This window comes from Rissa tridactyla, chromosome 8 (genome assembly GCF_028500815.1).
Source record: "Rissa tridactyla isolate bRisTri1 chromosome 8, bRisTri1.patW.cur.20221130, whole genome shotgun sequence".
Lineage (NCBI taxonomy): Eukaryota > Metazoa > Chordata > Aves > Charadriiformes > Laridae > Rissa > Rissa tridactyla.
This window is the reverse complement of record NC_071473.1, coordinates 30,648,334-30,676,092: the sequence shown is the minus strand read 5'-3', so window position 1 is coordinate 30,676,092 and position 27,759 is coordinate 30,648,334. Positions and strand designations below refer to the sequence as shown.

General features: G+C 37.1%; 1 protein-coding gene across 5 annotated transcripts in view; it reads right to left on the bottom strand.

Annotated features, from left to right (window-relative positions):
- Positions 1–27,759, bottom strand: part of NEK7 (NIMA related kinase 7) — a 74,887-nt gene that overhangs the window by 7,336 nt on the left and 39,792 nt on the right. For all 5 annotated transcript variants that reach the window (XM_054212008.1, XM_054212004.1, XM_054212007.1 and 2 more), the window contains 4 exons: positions 17,945–18,053; positions 15,452–15,559; positions 7,358–7,452; positions 2,568–2,681 (listed from right to left, as the gene is read on the bottom strand). In XM_054212008.1, coding sequence (XP_054067983.1) covers positions 2,568–2,681; positions 7,358–7,452; positions 15,452–15,559; positions 17,945–18,053 — 426 coding nt within the window. The remainder of the gene's footprint in view (positions 1–2,567; positions 2,682–7,357; positions 7,453–15,451; positions 15,560–17,944; positions 18,054–27,759) is intronic.

Here is a 27,759-nt window from a genome sequence, read left to right as displayed (position 1 = left end):
ATATTTGGAATCCTAATCAAAGGTTTTAAGAAAAATTATCCATCCGTCCATTTATCTTAAGGTGCACCTTTCTGTCACAGCATTTTCTGATGACACGAATATGATACAATACTAAAAGGTTATTCTTACAGAGAGCAAAATTTAGAAAAACAGTCACATCTTAAAACTCATCAAAACCTACTTAACAAAAAGGTTCTCTAAAAAGCACTTGTCTTGTATTTTGTAACGAAAGTATTTACACACCTATATCAGAGGATGCAGAGATCAACACTCAGTGAAATTTTTTCTTTCCAAAAATTCTTTGTTATAAAATATGAAGTGGTTTTTACTGTTTGGTGATCCCTGATCTTTACTGCTCACTGAGTGTGCTTCCAACCTCATGAAAGGTTTGATATCTAAATTTCCAGTACAGGTGAAACATTTAGGACAGTATCCCAGTATGACAGATAACACGTTTTTGTTTCAATTTTTTTTGCAGTTCATGCTAGCACATGATTTTTTTCATACAAGTAAAAGAAAAAGTATATTTTGGTGCAATAAGTAACATATCTATTTTTCCATGTACCTTAGTGAAGACACAAGTCTTCGTATCAGAGCATTAAAAAAATGTTCCCATTGCAGTCTCCATAGTTGATTACATCTTTTAAGTATTTTCGTACCTATCTTCATACCTATCATAGCTCTGATTCTGTCATTATGTTTTAAAATAACTTATGTGTATTTTGCAAATAGCGGTTTATCCGAGGTGCAGAAGTACGTGTCTGCTTTGAAATAAAGAAAACGTAACATGTTGTGCTTTGCAGCTTTATTCAACACTAGACACTATACGGATGTAAGTAAAAGGTGGAATCTCTTTCCCCATCCAAACTCTAAGACCTTCTATCTGGGCCAGACTTTGATATTTGCCCCTTGGCTGGGAATCCGCATATCCAACTTCACACTTAGCTGCAGCGGAGTAGCCCTGCAGGCAGGCCAACTTCAACGAACCACTAGTGGTATCATCATTAAAATCCTGCTGAAGGTCACCATGGAAACCGCCTGCTGAGGCTTCGCTGCTGCACTCGGCATCTCCTAATCAGCTACCATGTGAAATGCAAATTCAGACAGTCTGAAAATTAGTCAAGAAGAATAGAGGATGAGGATGCAGATATGTGAAATATTCATGCGCTTCATGGAAAAAGGAAGACAGCATGAATGACACAACAAAGAACGGCCCCTGACATTCTTGCTATCATTTTGCATTATTGTTCACACCCTACTGTATTTCCAGGCCTCCAGTTCTGAAGTTGGTTATATGAACTGCCATATTTATAGTCTACAATAAATAATAATTAAAAACAGGCCCGGTAAAAGGACTAATTGGAAAACCCACAAAGAGGTATAGTGCATAAATTACATCCTTTGTAGCGTCACTGGGTTATCTTTTTAAGCCCATTTTTTTTTCATAAAAGGGGAAAAATTGTCACTATAAATACAAAACAAAACAAAATAACTGGGCAGTAATCTTTTATTAATAGTTCAATCACTGTCTCTGAATGTAAAAAAATTTAAGGTTTGGAATTACAGCTCCTACTCCATAACTGAAACTGCACAATGCTTTATGTTTATTAGAAGTATTTCAGTGCTCGTGTTTATTTGCGTTTTCAAAGTAATCTTTAATTCATGTAGACTGAATTCAATTAGAATTGGTTACTAATATGTGTTCTTTGGTTTACAGCTTCTATCAGGTTGCCCTGTTCTTTTCAAAGTGGGAAAGTATTTCAAAACTGGCATCTCAGAACATTAACAAGCAAACATTTATATTTTCCATTCTGTTACTCACACTAAGAAAAATATTTAATTTATCTTATTTAGTTTCTTTTCATTTTAGAGCTGAAAAAAGCAAGTAACCCACCCTTAAGTGCATTAATGACAGTAAAGAACTGTTACCTACCAGCTTAAAACAAACACGGCTGTGATATGCCTGAGTATATTGTTCAAATTCAATTATATTATGTCTGCCTGTATTTCTCTGAAATTTATTATTACCGTTGTCAAGAACCACTCTTTCTTGCAAACAAATTGCCGTTCAATTCTATCGAATGGCACACCACAGTTTTATAATGCAGACAAATAGGAACTAAACAATTCATTTTTACTAGTGAGCTACATTATATCTATTCTAATGCAAGCCCCTAGAGAAACAAGGCTAGTGCCCTAATTTACTGCGCAACATAAACTTGTAGAGTTGTGCTTTTAGAAAAGTATACTACAGATGTAAGATTCAATCCCATTCTGGCACATAGAACATATCATTGGGCATTCTGGGAAAGCATTTTGTCATACTTGCAAGGAAGCTCAATGAAATTAAGAAGCTAACACTATGAGGTTTCCATCATTAAACCCCCAAAATTTAAAACCACATCAGGGACTTGTTTTGACAGGAACATTTGAGCGAGTTCAACAAGCAAACATTTACGGGCATAATCTGCAAATAACATAAAATCACACAAGTTCATTTACCTCCCTGGAAGCGCGCCAGCTTACATAAACCAAGGCTCTAGCCCACGAACAGGAAAATCACTTACTTCCTCTGAATAGTGATCTGAAGGGAGAGGTGGGTAGTCACACTGTTCTATCTTCTTACACAGGGAGTACAAGTTCATTTTATCACCATAAAAGGGACTCTGTAGCGCGGCCATCTGTTTAAAGAAAATGTACAGTTTTCTTTTGGTTTTAAGTAAACCTGTTTTGTCATAAAATCTGTAATACGAACAAATCAAAGTGATTTTTAACAACTCTGGATTCCCTGCTTAGAAGTGTCACAATGCCTAAACCAGAAGTTCCAAAACTATTACTGTAACCACTGTGTGTGCTTATTCTGCGTTGTACAGTCATACCTGTCACAACCCTTATATTGCAGTATTTGAATTGTACACCGTAACAGCTTTACTAATAGAGTATGAGAAAAATTGAGTAGTATCCGATACTGCTGCGAGCGTGGAGGGTCCTTGCACCATGAGAGAGACAAGAAAAAAAAACAAAACACCACAATGTAATTTTCCACTGAAGACCTTTTGGAAAAAAACCACATAGTTTATTTGAAAACACCATGTGATCTAAAGCAATACAGTATGGTGAAAATGCTGGATAACAGTAGTAGACTTTGTAACCTTCATAGCTATTACTAGACTTCGATACAGGTGGTTTTTTTTAAAGCAAGAAAACTACAGGTAATGCCTATACCTGGAAAAAAATAAACCAAGCCCCAAAACTTTGTAATTCAGTATGTTATTTGAAAATATGTTTTAAAAAAAATCTCCCAAAACATCGTCAGAAGTGCAGAACTGGCACCCACATCTATATTTTACAATTGTAATACTTAAATAAGAATATATCTGTTGGAAAGCACTTAAATAAATGACAAGCTTAAGACCAGCATTAGTCAACCTACGCTTTATTTCCAGAAAATGTTACAACTTGACATTTAAGGTGGAAACAAATGCTACGGTTAGCAGGATTACAAATTTAAAAATTCATTTAAAAATCTCTCCATTCTGTTCAAAGCCTTCCAAGTCTTTGAACCGCAGCAGCACGAGCGCTGCTTTGAGTGCAGCGCTGCCCCAAAGTCAGTCACCCTTTTCTACATGTGCTAATAAGTTTGATTTTGGAAGGACAATGTGTACATTCCCCAGACAGGCAGAGTGTGTGTGAAACACGCTAGTCCATGCTGTGCTACTCAGTGAGCTTCAGCAGGGACAGGACAAGCTGAAAATGGCTCTCATCTGTCTTGTGGTCTTCCAGATAGCAGTTTAACTCCTTCATGGCTAAATACCAATATCACTGGGGGAAAACGTATGAAGAAAATTACCAAAATTCTCTTACGCTTACTTTATACGTGATAAAACCGCTCTCAAATAATTCAGTACTTTTTTCATACTACCTTAGAGTAAGAATAAATCCTTGTAGAGCTCCCAAAACAAATACCATGCTACAGGTCTACCCTACACCACTCCTAAAAAATCTGTATTACCAAAACAATGTTATTTTTTTGGATTTACATGACGTTGTCTCTTACCTTAAAAAGAATGTTAAAAATGCAAGCTGAAGACCAAAAAAGAAAAGAAAAAAAAAAAAAGAAAAATCAACCGCAGGGTCTGTACGCATGCAGAAATTCTAAATAAATGCACAGATACTCATTTCGTACTCTAGGTGTTCATTAAAAAGTACTTTTGTTTGAATGCTGCGGAGTGTTAAAAAAATTCTGAATGTCCCCTAAGGAGTTAAAACAGGAATACTATATTTTCATGCATCTCCTGCTTTGACAGATGAAAAATGTCAACTGTCCTGTTTTTATTTTCAAGCTTTTGCACTATTCATCTGGTTCATTAGTGCATCTCGCTGCTGCCCCTGACAGCTGCTCGCCCTCTCCTCCCAGCAGCTGAATTTTTCAGGCTAATTTGATCCTCCACACTGAGACGATCGCTAGAATGATTGACTTGCTCCCTGACCTCCAGGGTCTGACTTTCCTGATTAGTATTCTGGGGGTGTCTGAGGGACGAAAGCCCACTGTCTGTCTTCGGGGCTGGTGGCAGCTCTCTCTCTCTCTTTTTTTTTTTTTTCCCCCCTTTTTTTTTTTTTTTTTGAACTGTAAGCCACCAACCTACAACCCTGTAAGGATGCAATTGCTACGCTGAACAATAAAAGGAAATGTGTAAAACCTACTTTTCCATGTAAAGGTCCATGTAGCAAAAGCACAGCATCTTGATTTTAATTAGTAAAGTCTACTTTGTTGCATATCAATTAAAACTCCAGTGGTAGTGTTTTTGAGGTTTCAGAAATACCTGGGGCTCTAAAAAAAAAATCAGACTTTAAAATATACTTTTAAATATCTTATTGGCCACATACTTAGCATTGAATAATAGACTGTAATATAGTTTAGAAACAATAATTTTTAAAAACAACATAGACTATAGCAAATTAGTCTAAACTTTAATTAAAACATAACTGGAAAACATTTAGCAGCAATTAAGCTTTTATTGAGAAGTGATAAACATGCCACAGCTTTTCTCCAATTAAGCTGGAGAGAATCCAGAGTAGATATGAGCACATATCAACATGAAATCAACATAACAAAACATGCTAAAATCCAGGCAATAGTCATGTCACAAAAAGACACCCAGCACAAAACTGCATGGATAATAAAAATACCATGGATAATAAGGTTCTTCTTACTTGAAGAACCTTAAGTAACCACTTTCAAATAATAATTAAAAAAAGACGAAAATGCTAAGATGTTTTGAGTTTACTGTACCTCAAATTTCAAAATTACATTTCAATGTTCAAAACCCCCCACCCAAAAAAACCTGAAACATCTGGTATGTTGTAGAACTAACTAAGTGGGATAAATGCACCTCTAAAAACAAAACAAAAAAAAAAAACCAAACAAACACCAAACCAAAAAAAAACCAAAACACCCACAAAACCAAAAAGCTATAGTTGAAGAAGTTGCCATATACTACAGCTATTTATCAACAACAAGTATCCAAATAATTACTTTATTCTTACAATAAGGAAAAAAAATGAACACATCATCATATCAATTTAAATACCATCCCGGTAAAACTTCTAAAACAAATAAAATGAGAATGGTATTTAAAGATGCTGAGTTGACCAGTGGAATTAAGATATTTAGCTATTTTGAAATTATTTACCAGATCAAAGAAAAATTTAATATTCATATAGGTGTTTAATACACTGTACCAGCATCAAAGCAGCAAGTTCAAAAAAAAAAAAAACAAACAACAAACATTTAGAAAAGTGATGCTGATTTCTATCCAACAGCTTTACATTATATAACACAGAAGAAAAATTAACCTTAAAATGTGTTAATTTTATATAGTAATCAGTTATTCAAAGGTTTTATTTGTTTGTTTCCAGATTTTAAAAAATCCTCAAGAAAACCAATGAGGGGAAAAGAAGCAGTAATACTGAAAAACCCTCATCTACCTTTATGCTATCTCTGCACGTTTGTGCAAGCAGGAGCCTGAAGTGGAGCACTGAAATTGCCATGGTCAGTACTACGGGATCCCAATATGGGATTAAGTTTTAGTTCAGGATTTAAACTCCAAAATACCTGCTATCAGGTATTGGACTTCATTCCTGGGAATCATCCCAAAGATTTAGAAGCAACAGCTATACATAGAACTGAAAACTCTGCACAACTGCAATAGAGCTATTTGCCCTTTTAATATTTAAAGCAACATGTTAGTGATAGGAAGTACACTAATATTACTGGAGACAATACACCTGGTAGTAACACACAACTTTAACAGGCTGATAATGTTTTTTTACAAAAAGCTAAAACAACAGGAGGTGCCACTCCTGTTGATCATGAGTTAAATGAGTTCTGCTGGCTCACTGAGGCAAGTGGCTTGCAGGTAAATGAAAAGGGAGTTGGGTATTTTAGCTTTTATCTGGAACATGACTAGAAAGACTTCATTGCCCCCGCTGATGGACAGAAATTTTTTTTTCAGCATCCTTCAACACAAGATTTTAGTCTTTTGATCAACAAGTGACACGCAAAGAACTTTGAAGACATAGTTGCCTTAGAAGCCTACCTGGTCTTCACACCTTCATTGGCCTCAATTTGCCCTGTATCTTTATTTTCTCAGAATATAATATCATTTAAAATTATGTGTCACCTACTAATCTTGACCGTATTAATAACAGAAACTGACCAATAATTATAGTTTAACTAACTGAAGAAAGAATAGAAAAATTACACGTCTGTGCAGCAGAAGTCATTATCTTGAGAGCTAATCCAATTTAGTAGTAATAAGCACACAGTAATTTTTTTTCCTTGTTATTTTACTGAGGTTTTAAATAATTTTAACTAAATTAAACTTGCAATAAAGCAACTATATTGCAGTTTTTGAAAGCGTTTGTTACATACTTAAGTCAGTCCAACTATTTCTCAATGCATTTATTACCAAAATTGTATAATCAGCACAGGCCGTTAAACCACCCAGAACAATTTTATATGTGCTTGCCATTATTCGTTTATTAATCATTCAGTTATGCCCAATCTTCAACAAATTGCTGTAAAATCCTTGTAGCAAGCCCAGTAAAAGGCAAGTCCTGAGTAACACACAAATAAAAGTATTTCATATGCTAAAATTACCTAAGAGTTCTCATTGCTAATATTAGACAGACGTACAATAGCTGAAAAGTAGCTTTTCCACAATGCTACAGACTTTTCTAAACCACAAAAATATAGAAATAGATCCTAAACCAGTACTTAATACCTTGGGGGGTGCGGGGCAGGGGGTGGGGAACACAACAGTATTATTAAGCTCATTGTATATATCAATATTACCTCGTACAGCAGACAGCCTAGAGACCAGATGTCAGATTTGAAGTTGTAACCATTTTCGTGTATTCTCTCTGGAGACATATAATAAGGTGTACCAACTGCAATAAATACACAAGTATTTTTGAATGAAAATTTCTGTCATTGTATAGCAGTAAAAGTACAGTTTTCCTGGCTGAAAAACATTTTTCGTCCTCTATATTTCTCATTTTGCTACACATATAATTTCAATTCATAATTATGACTCTTTGGTTTGATAGAAATACACACGAATTAGATATCTATTTCATCCAATGCAGCTTTATTTTCACTATATCTAATCACCAGAATTACTCAGTTGTAGAATACTTCTAATTTTTGCTTTTCAAGAAGCTCAAAAGTAATTACTTTCTTCTGAAGAGAACCAAGGGAAACATACTACACGCACACACACACACACATCCCTGCTCCTTTCCAAACTGTTATCACTGTGGCTAGAAATAACAACAGCTAGAGATTCTCTTCTATGGCTTGAATTATTTATTATTTTTTTTTATGGTTAAATGAGTTGTCTGTTCTTCCTTTTGAAAATATAGAAATCTGAAAAAGCTGCTTTTGAAACTAATAAACACAATTTAGTTTGAATATCTGAAAGTAAAATTGAGCCTGAAATCCGGGATCTTCAGCTTCCCGGAGAGGAAGGTAGGAAAACCTGCAAGCCCAGCAGAAGCCGAGGTTCCTACGAGCGGCTTGGCCATCTGCTGCAGGACTGGGCTCTGCGAGGGCTTTTCAGCTCCCAAATCTGTGGCTGTCCTAGCTTAATCCTGCCTCAGAGCTGTGGGCTCTGGAGACATCTCTGCTCTTGAAAAGCAGCATTTACTAGGATTGTCCCAGAGCAAATTTACATTGGATACTCCAGGACATCCCTCCCCTTGATTTTAATCAGACCCTACCCATCTGTGTCACAAGATACTTGGAAGAGAGAAATTCTGAGAGATGTTTCAGCTCTGTAAAAAAAAAAAAAAAAAAAAAAAAAAAAAAAAGACTTTAAAAAAAAAAGGAAGTATTTGAATGATGGGTTCATATGTGGCAGATCAACAAAAAAAGAAGTTACAAAAAATAACAGTAGCATCAGTTTTGGTGCATTGTCTCTGAACTTTCTCCCCATATCCCTGCCAAATGACTGCCTAATAGCAATGCAGTCACAGATCTATGTAGATTTTTACTTCAATTTTGTGTGGAATATTTTCTTAAGCACTGAATCCTGATGATGACAACCAACAATTCCATCAATTCAAGTTGACCTTGTTTCGAAACAAAACATCTTGTAACGCAGCCAGAGATTAAAATCAGCAGTCTCACTGCAAACTATGAAAATTAGAGTATGAACCTCGCACTATTTTATTTAACACAAAGATCTCATGTCACTTCTGCACTTCTGAATTAGCCTCGTCTATTGAGAATTCATGTCTGTATGAATACTTGAAACAAAGATATAGTGAATACGTAATTCATTCCAAATCTGAATAATCAGGTTAATAGTTTTAATTAACCAGATTAATCGTTTTACTCTAATCATTTCCAAAAATTAAGGGTTTTGCTTTGACAATGTGCCCTATCTTTAGAAAGGCTGACATCTCCAAGTATGTCACGCTTTCTTAGGGAGGTCAGCCCACAGCTGCTGGTAACCCATCATTTCAACTGATCTCCTTGACAAACAACACTGAAAACAGTATTCCAAACCAACATAAACTGAGAACGTGCTTCTCTAACAGATATGCAAGGACAGAGGTCCTATATTGCATCCTACAATGGATTTGGCTCCCTAAATATTTCAGGGGAGACTTCCAGCCCCGGGAAAGCGCAGGGGGCTGCAGCCCCTCTCCCCAGAGGCCCCCTCAGCGCTGGCCTGAGGAATCACTGCAGCTCTGAGCCGAGACCGCCAAAGATCAAGAGCTTAAAAGGAGAAAGGCTGGGAAAAGGCAACTCGAAGTGACGGAGTACTGTGAAAAACATTTCCTCTCATGGGATCTTCGGATTCACCCACAGCAGTGGAATGGTCAAGAGGGATGGTCTTTTCCTTGTGAGAGAATAAGCACACAGATGGGCAGCCTGCAACACCAAAGCTACCAGAATATCCAGAAGCAACTCTTATCCTAGTGTATCAACAGCAATACTTTAACAGGAGTTTAATGACAGCTATCTTAAAATTGGAAACTGTAATTAAATAACATTTGGCATGACATAGCTTTCATATTTTTATTATCCTGACTGTTGTATTTCCCTCTTGAATTTTTTTTTTTTTAGTCTAAGGACTCATGAGCTTGGGCACCTCTGAAAACTTTCAGCTGTATAGCTGTATTTTGCATCCATTAATTAATGCACTGGTTTAGTATATTACGATGCTTTGTTGGCAGAATTCATCTAACAACGAAAAAGAAGTTTAATAGTAATGATGTGGTTCGTAGCTGGTTACGGCAGCGCTGCCTTTGCTGCTCTGAGCCCTCACACGAGTCGCTGGCAGTGAGTAATGCGCCAGAAACAGGCTTCACAGAATCCACAGGGGGCAGCTGAAAACACAGAGGTTTGAAGGTTCATAGTTTACCAAAAGCAAAGGTAATTTTAACCAGTAGCTCTGGGAAGCCTGCTGATACATTAGGGGTCTGATATGACTGTGAAAGATTGATGCTAGTGAAAAGGAAGAACAAATGCTATCATTTTACAGCGTTTAGCCTAGTGTAACACCTTAACTGCAATACAACCTGAAGCCCCCCATGACCAACAAGTAAAAGGAATTGAAATTACAGTTATGTTAGTCATTGAATCACAAAAACAACCTGAAGAGCTAGACATCATTACTACTTGTAAACTGTTTTTAACCGAACAAAACACAAAACATTCATTATTCTGACATTCAGGCACTACTGAAGGCATTGCAACAGTTCTTTAAAACGCTACGTAGTTCTTTAAATCTCGGTTTGTAGCACTGTAGTGCTGGCAAGCTACTACCAGGTGCTATTATGTTATATTTTCTTCCTGGATCATTATTTTTTCTGTTAAGTGAAATACGACATCACAATACTATAAAGACATGTGATTTTCTCATCTAAAGACACAGAAGTAGGATAATACAAGACAAAGACGTAATACGTTAAGGGGCCTACATTTTTAAGAACAAAAATCTGTAACTTTAGCGTTCTATTCACTGCATTTGTACATCTCCGATAACCTGCAGGTGTGAACGGTAATCTCCTTGAAAATGGCCTGGGTCAAATAAATGGCTTCCTCAGAATCTGCTGCTGCTCTGGAGCTCCCTCCCTTCAAAGATGCTGCAGATCCAGAAAGTGTTGTTTCTTTATGCAAGCTTTCTGCTACTGGGAGAGGCAAGGGACATAATGGAAATGGTGGTTATTAGGGGGCAGGAAACTGTATCTGAAGCATCAGAGGCAAAGAAACTATTATGAAGAAGGGAGTTATGATGTAAACAGTCCATCCTATTACCTGCATAAACACATAACTCACACTGCAGCTGAGTTAAAGAGGAGAGCGTGTTCACTTGAAAACCGACACAGCATCAAGGAGTTGAATGAAATATGGTAACTAGCCCTAAGTACTATTAAGCATTTTTAATCTGGGAGAAAAATCGGCCTGGTAAATATTAGTACTGCTTGCACAAAACAATGTAATGGCTGATTCAGAAGGTGTTTAACAGACTAGTTTTAAAAGAGACCCTATAATTATTACTGACATTCCATGCATTGGAATATGTAACTACCCAACTTCAGGATGGGGGCTAAAATCACTTTAGTAACTCTTCTGATTTTCAAAGATTTCCAAAACAAGACTTCAGCTTCAAAAAAAAAAAAAAAGGTCTAATTTATTTAAGTAATCAAAAGATAGTGTTTATGAATGACTTAATGTCCATGAGAGCACAGAAATTTTATAATACAGAGTTCAACACAACATGTAAGTGCTTAACAAGGTGAATGGTTGATGCTGAAGACAGACAAACTAAGTCACAAAAAAGCTGCAGTTATGGAAAAGTGAGGGTAACCAACCACTGACACAACAAATTCTCCGTAACTATCATTTATTTTTTTTACCTATTTATTTTAATACAGGTGTAGGAGATTTCTAAGTTATAGGTTCATCTTCAGTCACAGATATGGAACGTAAAATACTGCACTTATCCAAAGTAATTCTGCAACTTAGCCTATATTACGTAAGCAGTCTAACTGCAGAAATCGATCTATAAATATCTTGGGTTATGTTATAACATAGTATTGTAACAGCACAATAATTTACCTTCAGCTTTCAAACTATTGTGAGATCTCAGGTTTTTGTACATAAACTAACAGCTGTTTTAATTCAGCTCCTTTGATGACTGCAATGAATCAGCTGCAGTCGTCCCTGCTAGCCTTCCTGTACACCGAGGGTGCAGGTTCTCCGAACGGTTTCGTTGAGATTATGAAAGTGGAGCTTATTCTTTTCACAGCAAAACGGTGCTGCATATCACCACCCCAGCACCCTCTGCTGGGTTAGAGATCCATATGTAAGAGGGAAGGAGAGTATTTGCACACATTTTTACAAGGTATTTTATTCCCCACAACCTGCGTGAGTTTACAGTCAAATCCCTCATAACGTAGCTCTGTGCCGGGGACAGGAGTACCATGGAAATGACAGAAGTTGTCAAACCACAGAAGAAACACCAGAATTCAATACAGATGATCATTCGCTTTCAAGCATTTTAAGATTGCAGATCTGCTCCTTTGCCCCGCAAGAAGCTAATCGCATCATGGCAGCAATATCCACCTGGACTGCATACTGTGCAGTCCTCGAGCACAAACACACTGGAGAACTGAAAGTGATTTTTTTTTTTTTTTTTTGCAATTGAAATACTAAAATATGGCCCATCCTTAAATCCACTGAATAGCTGACAAAGATTAAAAAAATGCACATTTCCATGAGCTGGCCTCAGAATTGCCATTTCATCAAAGAGCATAAGGCCTGGCATTCAGCCATTAAAAAAAACAACAAAAATAAAAACCCTAACACACAGTCACAGGGAAATGAATAAGAAGCCTTTCTTGGATCATCTCCCCCTTTCTAATATAAACTCTTCTGAAACCAAGAAATTTTGTCAAGTTCGTATCGAATCGACAACACCAAATGCCTCCCTTTCCTTTGTATTTTTGGAAGAAGCATCTTCTATTTTCAAAAATTTATACGCACACCACAACAGAAAATTCAGCTGTTTTGATAAGGCTGTATAGAAAGGGTTAAAAACGTTAACAAACCCTGTCCAGCACAGTATTTTCATTTGTTTCAAATGGACCATCAGCAAGTATTCTAATTAAATCAGTATTATTCCTAATTAGCAGTTAGAAGCTGTAGCTAATGAAAATTTTAGTACATTTCTTTATCTCTGAAAGCCTGAATCTAGTTTGCTACTGAAATTTTTATAAAGCCTGTAAACAAGTATAAATTGCTACACATAATACGTTTGTAATTCACCGGGTTTTGTGCACCAAAGGTTTGAGGAATCATAAAAAGATACAACTGTGAGAAAAATTTCAGGAAAGCCAGCATCAGAAACTGCATGACAAATTCATTCTAAAAAGTGGTCTCTGCTAGTGACATGATAAATCACAGCGTCACTGTCTCCACTGTAGCCTAAGTTAACAGCTGAACAAAACCTTTTTGCTAGGCTGAATTCTGACATTAAGAGGGAAATGCAAGAAGAGATGGGGGGAAAAGAAAATAAAAAATAACAGCTCCTCTACCAAGACACAGCACCCAACATTGGAAATAAAGCTTCCATCCCCCTATTCCCCAGGTCTCTGGATGACTCTTGTATTTGTAAGAGCTGAGCTTTAAAGGGCTTGGGGGTTTTACACTGTTTTTAACTCTAGCTCAGCCTTCAGTCCCTTTGCAACAATTCCCCTGCAACGAACCAAAATAACCCAGGGCTGAAGCAGTTTGTTCCTCTTTAACTTCCTGACTTCTGCCTCAGAATGCAAGCGTAGCTCTCCCGCCCTCAAAACTGACTTTTGCCTTCTTCATGTGCTCCTACCCACAGATTAGGATTTGCAGCTTCCTGCAAATACGTTCCAGGAGCAGCTCCCTCTTCACACTGCTCATTTACATCCTTCTTCCATTCGCAGGCAGGAGCAGGAGCCAGCTACAACAAATAAGATCCCCGCAGTGCTGCCACTGGGCTCCGGTGGCAGCGTGAACAGCAGCACATGTGCAGCACATGAACTAGTATCGGATCTTTACCGTTCGTTAATACCTGAACTTTGAGGCGGAACCCGAGCACACTTCAAGTCTGGTCTCACTGCCTCTCCTCTGGCTCTTTCTCTTTTTCATTAATGCAAGATTGCACATCTGTGTCTGAGTTTCACCTCAGTCCTATTCAGGCCTCAGCAGTTACTCATGGTTTTGACCATGCCAGTATCAGTATGCACCAGACATGATAAAAACAGGAAGGCACAAAAGAGTGACCAAAGGCTTTCTGGAAGACAGGGAAGTAAGGTTCACATCAAAAATTTCCTTTCTAAAATAGGGTTTTTTGGCTGTAAACCCAAGTATCGCCCACACCTCAAATGTGGTACAAACATGATGAACGTCAATCTTATCTCTTTTTCTAATCGTACTGATAACTGGGACTATCTGAATAAAGTTAAATTAAGAGGTGATGATAAATACGGCATATTTTAATCCAAGAAGCGTGGTATTTCATAGTCTAACTAGAAACATCAGTATGTGAGCAAACACAATTCTTTCTTTGTCCTCCCATGGCCCTGAAATAAGGATTACAAGTATTACTTAACAATTCTTGGTTTTCTTAGACATTGTCTTCCTTATCATGCACTCTCATCAAACATATAAAAATATCCAGATGCCTAATTACAGAATTGTCACTGTCATTTGTTAAAAATTCTCACTGAGCAGCATTTGGATTGATTTTACCTATCTGTATTCAAGTATCAGTCAGGTGCTCTGCCTGCCTTAATACCCTTTACAAGCAACAGGAGACAATTCTGGATGCTGCCACCACAGGCCCTGCTCTTGAGGGGTCTAAAAGTTCATTTCACACCCTTTGCAGCCAGTGAACAGGCTGGAATTCAGCAACCACTAAACACACCCACTTCAGTGGGGGAAAAGAATTTTTTTTCTTAACTGGGAAAAAAAAAAAAGCCAAACCATAACCATACGATAAACACTAATTCTTACATTCCTCTTTAAAGCAGATGCTACTTTATTTACAAAGCTTTTCTCTTTTTGAGATCATCTTAGATTCTGTCATTTGTCCATTCCCTACACTTAAAATATCTGCCAAATTTGTATTTTTTCTTCTTTAAAGGCTTCTTAATCACCCTAGTCTCCACATGCTACTCAACAGATGCAAGTTATATGAAAATTTTATTTGGAAAAAGATAATACAATGTTATTCTTTAATGTGCTAGCAAAGAATAAATTGCGCATTTCAGAAAGTTTTTTGCTATTCTTACAAAAATCAGTTTTCTGGGATTTATTTTTGTTGGTTTGGGTTTTTGGTTTTGTTTTTAAAGTCTTTACGGTCTATAAAGCCTAATTCTGATCTCTCCTTGACTTATTTAGCTTATATTGAGAAACTCCACCTTAAAACAGGGCAGTTCCTCTGTTAACCCCTTTCGAAGCCTATAACCAACGTGCCGTCAATGCTACCCATGCAGGCACACAGAATTACTAGGTTCTTTCCAACACTGATTAATGTTCAAACGAATTTTTAAAAATGCATCTGTATTAGCGATCTTATTTTTCATAGCATTTCTAGAAAACACTACTGTCATGAAGACTTGTTTTGAGCCAGGAACATACATTAAATGAGTGAAACAAAGGGGAAAAGAAAAAAAAAAGGGAAAAAACACCAAACTGAGCTATACTGCCGAAAGTGACACCCAAGTGTTCCAGCTTGTCTGTATTTGTCCATGATGATGACCTTTTTTTTTAATTATTATTTAAGAAAAGCTTTAGCGGGACCTGAACCTTCTCTCTTCCTCCTCCTGACTGAGCACAGTATTCCCACCGTGTAACAACTTCCACCTCCCCAGTGCCTGTATCTCGGAGAGAGCTTACCTAAAGAATGTGCAGCTGTGGTCTTGGAGCTGAAAAATCGACCAAGTCCAAGGTCTCCAAGCTTTACTACCCCTGTAGCTGTGATGAACACATTAGCTGGCTTTATATCTGAAAAAAAAAAAAAAAAAAAAAATTAAGAAATTTAAAAGTCACAATGAGGTTGCAAGAAAATCTACTGCTCTATTAATAGACTGAGTCTTATTTACAGCTAATATTAAAAAAAATTGACTGTGCTTTTCATAAGGAGTCTGCGATTCAGAATTTCAAATTAATTATTTCAATAGTACAAACATCGCTCAAGCAAAAAATTGAGAGCCATAGAAATTATTTAAAAAAAAAACGCAAACAACCAACAACAACAAAAACCAAACCAAAACACCCTCAACACCCACCCACACCCAAAGAAGCATATACAGGGAGTTCACTACTACTTCATATAAGCTATATATAAGGACTTCCATTAGAACTAGAAAACCTCTCATTATGTCTTAAGTAACAGACCAAAAATGTTTCAAGACCCGTAAAACATATTTTTCATCACTTCTGATGATCAGATTACCCACAGTGGCATGATGTTATTTATTTGAAATAGATAACTGATTCTCTTTAATAGCAGGCATTAAAAAAAAAAAAAAAAGCAGCAAGTTTTACTCAGGAGAATGGCTATTTGAACTTGTCAATGGAACTGGGCTAATCAAGTAGAAACAAAGAAAAATAATGATGTATACCCCAGACAGTTATTTTTCACAAATAATATTCAGTTTAAGTTTTAATCCAATCCTTTAGAGACAACAGCAAGGATTTTTATTTTCTGATTTTTAACAAGGTACCTATCCTGTTAGTCTTCTAAATAAACTGACCTGATATTTGTTTGACAAGTGTGCTTAGCTCTTACTCAGCTCAAGAGCAACACACTGTGGCTCTGAACTTCAAGAAAATCACCTAACTTTGATAAGAGGGAATTAAAGTCTGCATAAGATATGGGTAGAGTAAAAGGAATGGTTAATAACCCTTCAAACACCAGCATTTTCAGGTTTCAAATAAAAAGTTACAAAACCTTACAAGCTTTAGAGAAGAAGACAGAAGCAATTACATTATGCTGCTACCTGACCTAGTCTTCAGGAGTTCGGATCACCCTTTGTGTAACGATCCAACATGGGTATCAGCTCAACTTAAAAACAGCTTTAATTGTCATTGTTTTCAGCGTGGAGCCATGGAATTGTTATATTTGCCATAGGTTTGCCAGAAGCTTCAAAGGTAGTATTTCAGTTTAAGGAATTTAAACTCATTTTGGTTTTGAACTAAAATATACTGAAATAAACTAGTTTAGTCATAAAAGCATTAAAGGAACACACCTACGCCCTATGGAAAGAATCTGTAATTTTACATACTTCTCTTTGTAGAATTTGCACTTGAAGATATCTGTACAAATGCATAAAAGAAGAAAAAAGAATCACAAGGGAAAGACATTTGCAGGGGCACGGGCACCTAAACTGATCTGCTGAAGCATGCAACATCTCTGGCTGCAAATGACAAAGCTCAGAGATTGAGGAACTTTTGCTTTCAGGCAGCTATCTGCATCCCAGCAGAAGGAACCCACCAACCTGAGACATGTAATTTCACCTGAACCCAGAGAGATAGCCCATATACAACTTGCAACTCACAGCCAGAGGAATTTCCAAGGGGAATAAAAAAAAAAAGTCCATCTAAGAAGCAGCTATACTACAATCTGTTTTCTTTGACTCAGAGTTACAAGGTAAAATGAAGACAACATACAGAGGAGACAGCAGTCCAGAGGTTTAAAATGGGTAGAAGAGATTTAGTGCCTGACAGGGACAGCTGGCAACTACAAGGGCTGTTGGGACACTGTACTTGACACAGAGATTGGAAATAGCAGAAAGCAGCAGAGAAGGGAAGAAAATGCTCATGGCAGCACATAATCCAGTAGATAAGGGAGTGGGAGAAGGGCCTATACATCACCAGAAGGCATGGAAGGAGGCAAATACTTTTGTAAGAAAATAAGGTGCAAAAGGTGAAAAGAATGGATGGATAGCTGTGCAAGAATGCACGTAACAACACCTCGGAGAGAAGAATGGATGGATAGCTGTGCAAGAATGCAGGTAACAACACCTTGGAGAGACAATGGGCAAACGTAGAATAAGAACAGGACAGAAAGTAAGAGCCAGCAAAATGAACTGAGCAAGAAAAGAGGTAGCAGTAGCATGGTCTCATCACTTACAGAACTCTCCCTTATTTTGAAAACGTGGTATCACAAGCTATTGCTGCAAACAGATGCCTACCACAACAAATGTACAACCACACGCTTCTGTCACACTTCTCCGTTACTTCTAAAACATTACCGAAACATACATTGTGTCAGCTGTCAAAATCGATTCCATTATGACGTTATTTGGTGTCATCTGCATGGAACCAGCTTAATTCTCACATAGTAAAAGGTTCAGTAAAGACAAATCATCTTTGATCCTATATTACCTCTATGCATAACACGACGAGAATGCATATGTTCCAAGGCACTGCAAAGCTGAACGAAGTACTTCCAAACTGTTCTTTCAGGAATCAACCTCTTCTGTTTCTTGAAATGCTTAAGGAAAAAAGGATAGACACTGAATATTAAAATTTAAAACTTTAAAAACCAAATACAAGAGGCTCACAACCTAATGAGAAAGGTGTAGCAACACTTCTTGACACAGAAAGCTTTTTCCTTAAATATTAATACACGTATCATCAATGTATGCATTTAAGTCAGTCAGTACACAGACCCACAAATGACATTATTTCAATAAAACTGCTATCCTGAAAAAGGATTTAGATGGAATTTAGCAATCCTTGGTGCAGGATTAACGTGGTAGGAACAGTCTAGAGCATAAAGCAAGTGGCCACAGAACAAATAAAGGTCAGATATAAAGGTATATCTTCGCAATGGAAATACTTCCTTATACGAACATTAATTTCCCTATCCTCATTTTCTAAATAGAAGAAAAAAAATCATAATGACAATCAATCACAAACAAAGACCACGTAAGAAGAGTTGATTGGATTAGATGTAGAAACTTCTGCAATGCATAAAAGGGGACTAAAGGAACGGTGATTTCTGAAAATTTCATAGTGATCTAACTCCTGTTCAAATATTTTCCATCCTGTATAAACAACCATTACCAATCACTGGTAACAGTTCAACAGCCTGTTAAAGCTTACGTGAAACATAATTATGCTCTGCTACACACATCTCCTTCAAATATTATATTCAGGGACCAGAATAACAGAGTCCTCCAAAAATACATACTGAAAACCTGGAATTCAGCCAATGCTAAGACGTGCAAGTTTGATCATTATAAATTTTGCAGCTAAAGGTAAGACGACTGAAAAATTGTTGCTCATTTAGTCTCTCTTTTTAAAGATTTTGTATTTTGACAGATTTTAAAGTTAAACATACAAAGAAAATCCATGAACAACATTAATACTAGCAAAATTTTAGATGGAAAGCAAAGTACTTAGATGTATTTTAATAGCAGGCATACACAGACACTTCACACTCACGCACACCCTACGAAAGTTCTATAACAAACATTTATTATTCTGGAAAAATAAAAATATTTTCATATACTATGTTACGTGACACTGAAGTTGACAGCTGCATCTACACATTACAGAGACCTGCAGGAGCGTGAGAAAGATGTTTTTAAACTAGCTATAGCAAAATGCATCAGTCGTACAAAGGATCATAACATTTCACCAAAATGTTTTTAGTTATGGGGATTATTTCAAAATGCATTTTCATTTAAATGAGGCAAAGCATATAAATTACTTCTTTAAATATAATTTTCTCTCAGCCTTGGACTGAATCCAAACAAACCCTGTGTATCTGTTCTCCCCATAGCTGGATTTGCATATCAGAGGATTGTTTGATGTCAACAGGAAGATGGAGACCAGGTTTCTTTTCATTTAAAAACAAATACACAATACATGTAAGTATGTGCACATGAAAGCAGAGTTCCTTGATTTAAAATGCATTCTGAAATTATCATAATTATAACTAGGTACTTTATTTAAACATTCTGAATTATTATTTTTTAACTCAAATCTAAGCACAAGCAGTGATGAAACACCACTCACAAAATGTCTGAAATGGGAAGATTTTCCATTACAGATTTCCATTTAATGTACTTGAAGTACATCAGTGTACTTTCAAGTGTTTGTGTACAAGTATTCTTTTAACATTTTATTCATTTGCGATCTAAAACACTGTAGCTGATTGTATGCGACAAAATCAGCTTCAGTTCTCACAGTGCAAGCACGCAACGTAACAACAGGTTTTAGGACGTAGTCTCATTCTACTGAAGGCACTAATAATTTTGCATGATAACAATAACTTCTCTTCCTGAAAGCATCAATAATATTAACCCTGTAGAATTTGTCCATCAAAAAGGAGGCAAGAGAGCTGCTACATTTGCTAACAATGTTAAAACTAAAAAAAGAAATAGGCACAATTTTCACTTGTATAGGTTTAATCCAGCGTCTTTAAAATAAACTCAATGAACATTGTTTTCTGTACTAATTAATTACACTATCTTCTTCCATCAAGATACATATTCTCAATGTTTTCTTGGGCTGTTGTCCACCAATAACCAAAATAATGATGAAAAGCCTCCACTACCAAAATAGATTGATTTTGCAAAACTAGTTATTGAAACAGGTATGTTTTTAGGAAACAGTCCAGCAGGCAGCATAAACTCTGAGTAAAGTCAAGAAGGAAAAGGAATCCCATTCTTGTCTAGAACTTTACCTTCTAACAAGAAATATAAGTTGATGGAAAACACGGTCAAACCTATTTTATGCTGAACAGTATAATTAAATTCATATAGCACATATTAACTGTATTCAGTGTATTCCTTTTCTCTCTTCTCCATTTTAAAATAGTCCTCAATGCAAAATGCAGTTCTAACAGTTGCGGGGTTTGCCCCCTTCCTCTAGGGAAGCCAAAATGCAGAAGACATGATGCCAAACCAATAATTTTTAGCCTCTATTGGAGCAGAGTGTATTAGCACCATAAACAGTTAATACTGAAACTAATTCACTGCCTAGTGCTGTAACGTCTCAAGCATCCTAAAGCCCACATAATCAACTTAATACAGTTATCTCCCATTGTATACAAGTGGCTATTACTAGCCCAAATTTGACCTCAAAGGAACAGAGCCTGACATCCAGCTTTCTAAAGTGCTCTCATCTTCAACCTTTTACTATTCTGCTTCTTCCAACTGTCTGAGGCTCCAAGGACAGTCCTGATGTCCCTCAGACCACTGATCTTCTACAGTGTGACATTAAAAAAAAAAAAAACAAAAAAAAACCACCACAAAAAACCCCCATATAATCCTGTTTGAGGTGAAAGATGAATCTCAACATAGTGGAAACTGGGCAAAAAGGGCACTCCTTGTACACGTGAGTTAAAAATCTGGGTAGTGTTGCAAGCTAGTGTTTTATCAGGTAAACAGAGAATACCAGGCAGCAGACTATCTCCCAGTAAGAATTATTTGTTTCAAAAGCCACAACCCATTAAATTTCCATCTCTGCCTTTGAGAATGGAATCACAAAAAAAACCTACTTTGAAGAGTTTTCACAATGTCCGTACAGATAAAACTGCAATTTGGTCATTTAATGCAACTGGAAATTTGCGTGGTCATAAATTTGCTATTCTAATGTCTTAAAGAGCTTTAAGGTAGGCAGGTTATAGCACCAGTTTGTCTTCTCGTCCCTTTTCACAGAATGACAGAGCAGTTTTGTTATGGGAAAACAGAACTCTCCTGGTTTTCTCTAATGAATTACTAAACAAAAAATTAAGTATTCTCCAAACGTTTCCATCCTAGTAAAGTTAAATATAGCTGCCCTGCAGCTATACAGCATATGCCATTCAGTTTCTTGGAGGCATAAAAAAAATGAAGCTAGATGGGGAAAAAAGTTTAAAGTAATATAAAAGCATGGAATTACATTATAGTGAGTTTCTAAAGATGATGCTTTAAAAGGTCAAATTCCAAAAGCAAAAGTGACAGCAATTAGCAAATGGTCTTATCTAGGCTTAACAAGCACAGTTCAGAGAATACTCTTAAAAGGAAATACGCAAGACTATGTTTGGCTTTTATAAGAAAACTACGGATTTCCTGCAGATGACTAAAGAACAGTGAGCAGAGATGATTTCAATACAATTGGAGACTTCAGAAATGACTGCCTATGTCTCAGTAACCACGCTTGGAAAAAATTTAGCATTCAGTTCTGATGTTAGTTGTCTCAGAATTTAAGGTGTGATTTATAGCCTGGTTTAGACCTCACAGGAAAAAAAAATAGAAATAAATAAAAAAAGATAAAAAAAGCAATGAGTGTTTAAGCAGCAAACTGGATGACAGAAAGCAAGAAGTTTATGAATATCTCTTGCAGAAAGATGATAAACTAATCATCTAAACAATTTTGCACAGTTATTATTTAAAAAAAAAAAAAAAGTCTGTGAAACCGTCAAACAAGCCCACAAGAACATACACCAGGATTTTTCCCTGTTCGTGCTCTAGGCTAGAGTTGCCTTCCGAAAGACAGGATTTTGGGGAAAAGTAAAGTGAGAATGATAATTTCTTTGCTTCAAATAGATTTCTTTTCCTTTCTTTCACATTTTGATGAGGATCTTGATCGCATCTGTCTGTTCTCATGACTTCACTCCTGGCTTACAGAAATATCAAAGGGATATTTTTTATTTTTTTTTTTTAATGTTTTCTTGCATAGACTTATCAGAACACAGTGATTCAACAACCGGATACTTGTGGGAAGAAATCTGAACTTCATCAAGAGGAGAGAGATGCAGAAAGGATTATTACAAGGAACTTACAACTAGCATGTAATGAAGTTCTTGGCTACAGGAACACAGTTCTCTGCCTGTGTTTCTTTGGGAGTCTTTTTTAATACGGAGTAACATAAAGAACAGAGAGGAAAGAGGAGGGCAGGCAGCTGTAATAGGAAATTATGGAAGCACGAGCAGGAGTTCTTACCCTGTGCATGCAACACAAACAAGTCAGAACTGGCAAAGGCATGCAGGGTCAAAGAGACAGACCAGTGAAGACGGACCTCAGCACCTCTACATTTCAGAGTAAAGATTAGAGACTCATCTATGTAGAAATGAAGTTTCTACATAAGTCTTACTTTCTATTTAAAAGGCTATATAATTCCAGTAGGAAAGCAGTGTCCCAGGAGTTTTCTCTGGCTCTGTTCATTCATGAATTCAGCTGCCCATCTCTTTAAATCACGGTAAGTTTTCTGCCATTTTTCCTTGCTTTTATGCAGAACAAAAATAGAACTTTCCACCACATCTTGATTCATTCATCCAATTTGATCACAAGGTGATCAAATTTGCCTACATCTCAAGAGCAGCAGCTGTCTCTTAGTTTCAAAAATCAAACAAATACAAAAAAACCCCAAACTATTTGGCATCTACCAACTGCACACACAGAACCTAACAGGTACTTGGCCAATAAAGCGACTAATAATAAATAAAAAAATATTTACCTGGTTCTTTTTCCAGCTTTTCTTTATAGTTGCTTACATCTCCAGTTACTGAAGATGCCATGCATTTATTTTTTCCCTTCCAGAATCCACAAAAAAACCCGCATTTTAAAAAGATCAATCTTCCTCTATTAGCAATCTTGGTATACAACAAATAACTTTATTTAATCAATAAAGACAAAAGACTAAGACACAGTACAAAACAGACAAAATAATTGTACTAATAGAAGTATCTACTAGCATCAGAAGGCCAAATTAGTAGAATGAAACTATGGTCTTTCCTAATAAATAAATAAAGAACGAACGAACCCACCACACGCACACCGCAGAACTGAGATAGAAACATCTTCTCAAGCACAATCTTCTTTCACATACAATCAAAATAAAGGCATCTACTTAGAAAAAAATAGAAAGCCTTGTAAGAGAACTGCTCAAATTGTCATATTTTCCACTTTTAGTATATATTCTTTCATGCTAATAATCTATGAATCAGACTGTTAATAAGACTTCTGATTAAGCTCAGACCCCTTAGAAAGCTCTGAATAAAGTCACTTTTTTATATGTATATATATCTATCCAGCTGCCTTTGCAAGGATTCATTTCATTTTTCCTTATTCAGTAGTCCACCTACAGTCACTCTGTTCCACCTAACGTTTTTGCTCATGCAAAAAAGCAAGAACATACAGTGTTCAGAGATAAAGACCATCTACTGAAATCAGATCAACTTGCAGAGCCACTAAAATAAAATTTTCAATACTGCATCATTTTCATTGTCTCTGCTGTTACCGCTGAGCGGGGCTTCTTAAAACACACAGCCACATGTTTAAATTCAACAGTATTTGTTTACACGCAGCTCTCTCCAATAAATCCCCTTGGGAAAACTGGTACAGCATGAAGAGGTGAAACTCGTGCTTGAATCATTAACTCTACTTCCTAATAAAAAGCAATAGCGTGACACAGTAAATACAAAGCCTACCATCGTAACTTCTTTTTTCTTTTTACTACAAATAAGCAGACAAATTTGAAATAATCTCTCTTCATTCTCACCAAGTTATTCATATAGCACAAACACTGACACTGCAAATTTTTCAGAGACGACTGTGTGAAAAACTAAAAATAATCTGCAAGTATTGTTTGCAGGGCATTTCAAATAAGAAAAGCACCCAGAACTATTATTTAATAAAATTGTTCCATTTTCCCTGCTCTTTAAAGGTTCATGGAACCAGATAATTCTAGCACCAGTGGGCAAAGGTGGAGATGAAATACCCCAAGCATTTCTGCCTCACTTAGAGCTATTTCAACAGTCCGTGTAATAGTTGAATGAAGTTTACCATCAAGTTAACTTTTCATAGCTGACTGACGCCGTTACTCTCCCTGTGAGTACAGCCAGTCGGCTCACAGAATAGCTTCAGGTTTGATGGCTGTGAAGGGGACTGTCCACAAGACAAAACAGTGTTGATAGTCTAATTATTTTAGCAGCAAATCTGCCGGCTTATTCTTGTTCCAGCGGCAGACACAGACAATGGCCGATTCACTGAAAAACTAACAAGGCTGCCTGGCAATTACCCAGCCCAATTACCCCACTGTGATGAACTGCAGGACGAGTCAGCTTTCCATCCGCCAGCAGCACCTATACGTAACTTGCCCACAGTGAACTGCTGCCGCTGCTCGCGTTCTGGTTACCTGCGGTTAGAGCAAAGGTGACAGTCGAGCAGCTGCCAGGCACGCCAGTAACACAGGCGTACGGGGAGCAACAGCTTCCCAGCACTACCTCCCCTACCTTGGCAGGGCTCTACGCCTTTGCTTTTTCTTTTAGTATTTCCCAGCTTCATCCGCAGAGCGGCTGTTTCCCCCGAGAACACTCAGCTCTCCTTTTTTACCTGCTACATAGCTAGCAGACGCATACAAAGTTGAACAAGGACGGTTTGTTTTTTTAACTACCAGGGTGGGGGGCAGTTTAAGAAAAAGATTTTTAGTAGCTTTTAAAAAGGTTAGTGGCAAAAATTAACCTGACTGGTTCAAAGCCCCAAGTTTCTCCTTTAGGAAAAGGCGCATAAAAATAATTTAGCTTTGATCTGTAATTAGCACATACTGTGTTACAGTATCCTAACATACTACATGTTTCTTCAAGCTACACTTTTAAAGTCTTTTCAAAAATGAATACACAAAAAAGCTAAGAGTAAAGGCGACACAGAATGTGAAAAAACATTGAGAAAAAGATATTTTGAAGCTTTTAACATTTATCAATTACGTAGCTTCAGCAAGGTGACAAGCTGTTCTATACTATAAAACATAACCATATGCTAAACCAAAAGACTATGAGTCAGGAGGTTTGGCATGGGGGGGGATGACATGGGGACATGGGTAGTATGGTTTTTGTTCTTTAAATTAAATCTAGCAGTCATGGGAAAAAAAAATAAAAAAGTACAAGAGACACAGATACTGTTGAAAACCAGAAGAACCAGATTACACGCTTTAAAATTTGCATTTATAAATCATGATAAATCAGTATCGCTAAAATAAAATGCACAAAAGACTACTTTAAAAATACTTTTTCCACAAGCATGATATCAAGTATTTGGACGTAAATATACGTGTAAGAAAAATCTCAGAATTGAAGCTACCATAATTTCTCCCCCTTGAGAGTGTGTGCACGCAGTTTTCAGTTCTGTTTTCTTTCTTTATGTCAAAAGACCCTGTTCTCATTCATTCACAACACTCAGCTAATGAGCAGTTTGAAAATGTCCCTAGGCTTTACTTATTGTGCACTATTTGAAACATATTATTAAACATAAGTTTCAGGGTATAGCTTCCTGGTATGTATCACTGGAATATCAAACTAATAAAACAAACTTTGTGAAGTTTATCTCCACAAATGGCCTTAGAAACGATGAGGTAGTAACATCCCCATTTTACAGATTAGAATGGGGGCAAAGAATTAAGATCAAAAGTGTTAATTAATTCTGGCACGAATTTAAGCACCTCCTTTTCAACGTACTTAGCTTTATGAAACAGTTCATCTTCAAAGCACAGTTTCCACGCAGAACAGATAAAGCTGTGAATGCTCGGTACTTCTACAAATCAAACCCCGGGGTTTTACCTTGATTAACAAAGATACAGAACAAGCAATTACAGTTCCCACCAAAAAATAGTGGTTGAAGTGGTTTAGACAGTATCCTTTAGGAACAGTACCAGAGACTGTAAGAAAGGATGGTCTTTGGAAGAGCATCCAATTGTATTACCCATGAAGCCTTTGTCTGTCTTGAATTCCCTGCCGTGAAAGCGACCGCTGCAACAAAGAAGGCAGCACAGATGCAACAAATGGCGGTACATGGGTACATACACCACCGTGATTCCTACCCAGAGGAGCTGCACCCTTAACACTGAATAGGGCGGTGGTTCTTCAAAGAACAAATAAACCTGTAATCTGGTGGAGTGCAAGATATCCAGTTGTAGGATTTTCTAGCCTTTGAATGCTTGATTTTGCAGATTCAGTGCTGCTTCCTTAGGTTATAACTATTTCCCTGGAGTCATAAAGCATAAAAATAACTACAGAAATGCAGGCTGTTATATTGCTATGTACAGCTTAGTAGAGTTGGCACTTTTACAGCCAGAGCTAGCATTGCAAGTGGCCAAGTAACTTGCACAACGGAGCATCATCCTTCAGCAGGTAACAGATGGGTACTTCCAGTGGACTTCATTTACATTTGCCAACAGCAGCAGAAAAGCAACACTCCTGAACCTCAAGTCCCGTCCCACACTCCACGTGGCAGTACACCACAGGACAGGTTCTTCTTTGTGTCCCCCTGTATTTGATCTGTAATTCCTATACAACCTGCCTCTTCTATGCCCCTTTCCCAGACCTGTCCCTTCCCTGTTTCTGTCACTTCACATGCATTTTCTCCATTTACACAAATCGCATCCTGTTCCCAGCCTGAGTTACCCCATCCAGGTTCTCTCCCTACTGGCAGCCAGTTTGTCTGTCTCTAGGATCCTTGCCCAGTCTGTCCTGTTCTCTGGCAACACACTAGCTCTTCCCTAATCTCAGCGTGCTCACATCCAGTATTGGGACTCCCACTTCATAGTTTCCCAATCCATTACTCATTCTCTTATACTCCTCAGTCTCTACTGCCTTGTGTCATAACTTCCAGTCTACCTTCTCGCAAAAACGGCTCACCAGCTACTCCCAGTCCACTTGTCTTCCCTATTCCCAGTCAGATCCTCTCTCTCCAACCTTAAGGATCACTTAGCTGCTCGTCCCAGCCTACTCTTCTGTCTGCCTAGTTTTTTGTCTGTTCCATATTCATCGCAGATTAATCCCTTCCCTGTGTTGTTAGAAAGAACAAATACCTTTTGAAAGATAGGAAAGCTTCAGCCCATCCAAAATATCTGGAAAAAGCTATTTCTGGTAAAGCCATTTCTGTCACCCATATTATAGGCTGAAGCATTCATAGTCACTCAGGTAGTACACAATGCCAGCAGCACTAAGAGATGCAAGATGCTCACGCAGCTCTGTGTGTATAGAAATTCTCCACTTTGGCTGCTGTGCTCCAGCAATTGCTGTTAATCACATATGAACTCCTGTGTTACAAGAATTTAGGTTTAGGTGAGTTTTCACAGCCACTGTTGTAAGAAAAATCCCCTTTCCAAATTTTAAGTCTCTGTCTCAAGGCACAAGGGGCTTACAATATTTTAGATACAATGGTTGCTAGATTTAAAAACAAATAAATAGATTAAAAAAACAAACAAAA